Source organism: Mytilus galloprovincialis, chromosome 5 (assembly GCF_965363235.1).
Source record: "Mytilus galloprovincialis chromosome 5, xbMytGall1.hap1.1, whole genome shotgun sequence".
Taxonomy (NCBI): domain Eukaryota; kingdom Metazoa; phylum Mollusca; class Bivalvia; order Mytilida; family Mytilidae; genus Mytilus; species Mytilus galloprovincialis.
In genome coordinates this window covers 56,081,326-56,087,427 of record NC_134842.1, presented here as the reverse complement: position 1 = coordinate 56,087,427, position 6,102 = coordinate 56,081,326, and the positions used below count along the sequence as shown (strand labels likewise).

Here is a 6,102-nt window from a genome sequence, read left to right as displayed (position 1 = left end):
AAGCAGTTCCTACCGTTATAAAATGTTTTCTTGTCGCTAAAAATGAACAAAATGTTAATTATATTCTTCTTAAATATAATATTTAGAACCAGGTTTAATCCACCATTTTCTGCATAAAAATGAATGCATCAAGTGAGGTTTATAACAGTTATTATCCATTCGTTTGATGTGTTTGAGCTTTTGATTTTGCAATTTGATTAGTGACTTTCCTTTTTCATGTTTTAGAAAATTCTTCGGAATTCAGTATTTTTGTGATTTTACTTTTAGATAATAATATTATACTAAATAATTGTTAAATGACTAAAGCAAAATAAAACATCGATAATAGTGTGCTTACAACGACAACTTTACACTGTTTTACGGTTTTCAAACGATTTAAATGATTCGAAACCGCGCTACATGTCAAATCTTATCTGCCATATATACCAAACATGCGATATAAAACAAGGACACACTGTAAATCATCAAGAATAAAACTGTAAACATTTAAAAACAATAATCTTTCATTATAATTGTAAAAAAGAGATTTTTTTGTAACCATGTGATAACGTCAGGTGATCAAAGTTTCTTTATCATTAGTCTTGTTGATTTTAGAGAATAATAGTGTCCTTTCCATTCATACCATATGACCCCATCAGCAAAAGAGGTAATTCTCCCAAATAAGTAAGCTCCATTTAGATTAGAATAATGACATTTCTTGTACCACCATGCCCCTTTATATAAAACTGCACAACTTTCAGGAATTATATCATTATCTCTGTCGTTCGTAGAAAACATTTGTCCGTTATGGTATGTGAGGCTGTCTCCTTAAAAGAAACACATATGTTATTTAATAGATATAAGAAGATGTGGTATGAGTGCTAATGATACACAATTTCTAAAAGGTAAATCATTACACGCCAAAGTACGGTCTTCAACACGGAGCCTTGGTGCACACCGAAAGCAAGCTATAAAGTATTAAAACGTTCAAACGGGAAAACCAACGTTCCAACGTATATGAAAAATTGGAAACGAAAAACACTTATGAACCACATCAACAAACGACAGCTAATGATTATCATAATTTCTGTTTCATTTTCCTACGATCGGATTTTTTACCGAATTTTACACAATAATTTATCACAACAATTATGAAATATTATCAAGAAAATTAGTTCAGTACTGGTTTCAGCAACGAAAGCTACAAAGTGGTATGTACAAGTTTTCCAAAAGATGTGTCTATAGCGTGTATCTATTTATTAGAATTAAATGTGAATTATATCGTGTTTAAAATAACATTGCATGAAATGTTAATACAAACACTTCTTCCAGCGTAACTGATACGCAAATTAATGGCTCATTCGAGACTTGTACATGATTTCATATGAATATAAACACTTTTCACACAGCCAACACTCCTTTCAACATGCTAGTCGACAAGGTAAAAGTTCACAGAGAAACGTTGCTCTACTCTGACTAACTATTTTCATTTCGGCTCTGGTCCGGCCCGACCAGTGATCAAACCCATAGCTGATTGTTTTTATTGATGCCAACACCCGCGCCATTTCGCTATTTCGTGGTAGTCAGTTTTTATTGGTAGAAGAAGAGCCCAGAGAGACCGGAGAGAATAGGTTCTTCTTTAGTAAAAATGATGATCCTTGTCAATTTAGAATGGAGTCGACATCAGTGTTGACAGACTAGTGATAAAGTAGTTCGACTACGTAGACCGGAAGCCACTTAAATCCACACCCTCCTCCATTCGAAGCAAAAGCGCGATACCACCAAGAATAAATAGTATGATAGGGTGATAGAATACAAATGCAGAACAATAGATAAACGTCAACAATATTCCCCCTTTTATGATATGTGAATGTGTCGCCTATATAGAAACTATCAAATTCCAGCATAATTCTGTTCCAATTTTACATTTTCTAATGGAATTTGACAGTGCGAAACATTTTGAACGTTTTTGTTCCGTTAGGTTTTTCTATTTGTAACGGTTTTCAAAATAATAAACAAGTTTGCATTTAACCACTATGTTCTATTTTTATCCATATCGGCCATCTTGGTTAGCACACAGGGTCATCGAACATATTTTGTAAACTATATACCCCAAATGATGATTAGACCGCTGGTTTTGCCGTTTGAATGGTTTTACACTAGTAATTTGGGGTCCTTTATAGCTTGTTGTTCGGTGTGAGCCAAGCTCCGTGTTGAAAGCTGTACATTGACCTATAATGGTTTACTTTTTTAAAATTGTTATTTGGATGGAGAGTTGTCACTTTTGGCACTAACACCACATCTTCCTATATCTATGTCTAATTAAATTTGAAACAGTAGATTCATAGGGGAAAAAAATGAAAAAGTAAATGAACTACGGATACCATGTGATGAGAACAAATAACTAGGCTAATTGGGCTAGCAGATCTTAAAAAAGAAATGTCTATAGTGATTACTTTTCTTGTTATTGACCCAATATAGTGTAAGAAAAAAGATAAAGATAATCCGTGGCTAATCAATGCCAACATGACGATTAAACTTTGTGTTTTTAATTCGTAATTTCTTCAAAACGTCTTTTATTTCACACATGAAATTTGGCACACACATGCACTGCTCGTATTGCTTTAATCAGAGTAAAACATATCGTGATGATACACATAATAGTTATGTTTTCGACAAAACGTGGTCAATTTTGAATACATTTTTAGTTTAAAATGCTGCAATCCTTATACCTAAATCACTTAAATACTTTCTGTTTTCGTTACATGGTATAATTAATATATAAGTACTATTTTAACCACAAAAAAAAAGAAGACTAGGAAACTTTTATTATTAATGTTTAATTACAATACGTTATCTGGTGTACCCTGTATAAACACAAAACTTAGAAACTATTAATCACGGTATTCTTCGACGATAGTCATGATAGATAAAAATAATGATTTTCCTATAGTTTGTGAAAATAAATAAATTTCTTAAACTCGTTAATTAAAGGACGTTTTAGACGCTATGATCCTAAAAAGATGATCAAAGATTTTGTACAAACATGATTGACTAATTTGACAATTTAGATCCAGCAGTAGCAAAAGTGGTGAAAACATACACCAGAGATATTAAAAACATACACCAGATACATTAAAAACATACACCAGAAACATTCAAAATATACACCAGAGACATTCAAAACATAACCTAAAAATAAAACCGATCATACAAATCAACTAATATCAACAACATTTTTTAATTAACTCTATGAACATTTTACATTATCCTAAAATTAGATCAGATATTTATTTTTAAGATTTCCAGAATAAAAAAATATAAACAGCACCAAAGTAAGACTCACCCGCAGTTCCTTTGTAGCCGCTTATTTCCAATCTATAGTTTGTTGGAGCGTCTCCAATGGAAAATTTAGTGTATTCAGCCCAAGCAGTATTTCCTTCAAAATCCTCTAGCTCTACTCGTAGTTGATAATTACCAGTTGCGACAATTTTATGAATTTTTGCATTTCCTGTTAAATTATTATAAATTACTTTATCAATAGTCTGTAATTAGATAGCATTTTTATTTTAGTTTTCTCTCTGAATGAGGACATAAATTTTCATTGATAACGAAGAGCTACCGAAAAGAAAATAAATTATCGGGTTTTCAAATCTTTCAAAAACATTGAATTTTGTGTTTGGCGAAAGACTTTTGATATCTGTAATTATTTTTAACTACAAGTTGGTTAACATGCCGATACATTATTTAAAAGTTTTCATGATCTGCATTAATATAAGGAAAAAACTTGTTTTATGATAAACTTAAATCGGTATTTGGCAAAAATACTATCTAATAAGGTATGGTGTAGGTGGAGATCTTAGTTAAAAGAGATCAAAGGATAACAATCTAGATCAGATCTACGTAATACTACACTCATATTAAGTGAAGTATTGCAGAGCATGTAGGTTTCGGATTAGTGAGTAAACTAATCACACTATATATTTGACAAATCCAGCATATATTGACGATTTCTTGTTATCCTTTAAGTTACACCAATCCTTTTGTATTGAATAGTAGATAAAAGATTTTTTAGAAGGAGCACATTGTTTTGTATATCCGGCCTACCCAATCACAAAGGAGTTTAAGTAAACGACCAAGTTAGAATATTTCTTTTTAAAAGATCAAAATGTCTTTATTACATATAACATAACTCGAATAAAAAAGAATAAAAAGTACTTTTGTGTTTATATAAATTATAAAAATTGTCAATAAACTCTTTTTGTAATTATATCGTTTGTCTTTTTGCATGATATTGTAGCACTTACCTGAACGTATTGAACATTTTATTTGTAATATACCTAGCCAGAAATTATGTGTAAGATTCCCAAATCCTTCTTCGTAAGCTGTCCATCCTCTGTAAAAGTCTGTACTGCCGTCGTATCTCCTTTGTATTACCTACGAATGGTAAACTCAATTAAAATATCTGTATATAGAATTTACATGACAAGAAAGGGAGTGCGTGTTGAAGAAAAATATGTTCCTAGCGATCTAAAACCAAACTTAATACATTTCTAACAGGATATATTCATTTAATCAAAATTTATTTTGATTCCAATCTTAAACACAGCCTTAAAATATCACATTATTACAAATTACTTTTGCCGTCCGACTATTTACGGCCCAAAGACAATAATAAAGCTTTCTGCAAATTTTAAATACACCGAAATGCTGTCTTAATGCTTTGTTTATATAAATTAATGACAAAAATATGTTATCAAATTGATGCATCAGGATCACATTTCTGAATATGCTTACATATAATTTAAAAGTCAGTGATGTTTAAAATCTTGCATACGTGTATAGTTAAATGACCAAAAAAACACTAGCATTTGTTTTATATAAATAAGGCCGTTCGTTTCCTCGTTTGAATTGTTTTACATTGTCATATTGGGACCTTTTATAGCTGACTATGCGGTGTGGGATTTGCTCATTGTTGAAGGCCGTACGGTGACCTATAGTTGTTAATGTCTGTGTCATTTTGGTCTTTTTTTTTCGCTGTAAAAATTTAAAACGGCAAATTTCAATACACTTTAGTTAAAAAAGCAAAAGCCGACCCAGATTGATAGCATTTACAAATGCAAATTGACAACCTAACACTATACGTTCAAATCTGGATTCAACAATTTTGCCCTCATTGAAAATTGTCGATGTCAAACAATGGACAATATTGCTTTTTAGAATGAAATGCAAAACAGTGTGGCTGTGGCCATTGATTGACACATTAAATTCATCCATTGACTGGGACAATTTACGTTAACGTTTGTCTGTAACGACCACTGTTCACGACGTACCTACGATAGACATTTAAACTGTGGGGTCACCAAAGGTTTCTTAACGCCTTTAATTATTAAATAATTCGAAAAATTAATCAGGAATAACCTTTATGTTTTGATTTATATAATTAGTATAAATCAAAACATCGTGTTATTTCTGATTAATTTTTCGAATTACTTTATTAAGGTGTTGTGAACCTTTGGTGACCCCATAGTTTAAGTGTCTTTAAAAAGTACATAGTGAGCAGTGGTCGTTACATACAAACGTTCACCTAAATTGTCCCAGCCAATGAGTGAATTTAATATGTCAATCAATAGCCACAGCCACACTGTTTTGAATTTCATTCTAAAATATAATTGAGATTTTACAAAATGATGCATACAAACAATTTGCTTTTTATATTTACATTATAAATTGATAGTTGATATTATAAAAACTAATAACTAATTGGCTCAATGACTGACTGCAATTATGCACTATATCATATAAATCGCATGATCTCTGCTCTTGCTCTTACTGCGCGCGCGTCAGTTAATAAGGAACTTACTGTCCAGCCGCCATCTTCTGTATCCATTTCACAATAGACATCAAACTTTATAGACGTCGTTGGATAAATGGTGTAGACACCAGATCCACAGCGGCGTGGTATACCAGTACAGTCACGTGGTGGGTACAAGGCTTCCGAAAAAGAATTAAAACAGATACAGGGAATGAGTTAGCATATCGTCATTTTCAATATCTGCTAAGATCACCAACAGAAGAAGTAGAGTAGTATGAAAAAGAGCCAGAGGATATGATTAGGACATT

General features: G+C 31.8%; 1 protein-coding gene across 1 annotated transcript; it reads right to left on the bottom strand.

Annotated features, from left to right (window-relative positions):
* Positions 1 to 252: 252 nt before the first annotated feature.
* Positions 253 to 5,869, bottom strand: LOC143074086 (ficolin-2-like). The gene is made up of 4 exons (XM_076249633.1): positions 5,843 to 5,869; positions 4,287 to 4,416; positions 3,326 to 3,490; positions 253 to 806 (listed from the first exon to the last, which is right to left on the bottom strand). The coding sequence occupies exons 1-4, from the start codon at positions 5,867 to 5,869 to the stop codon at positions 559 to 561; spliced, it is 570 nt and encodes a 189-aa protein (XP_076105748.1). The 3' UTR covers positions 253 to 558.
* Positions 5,870 to 6,102: the final 233 nt, after the last annotated feature.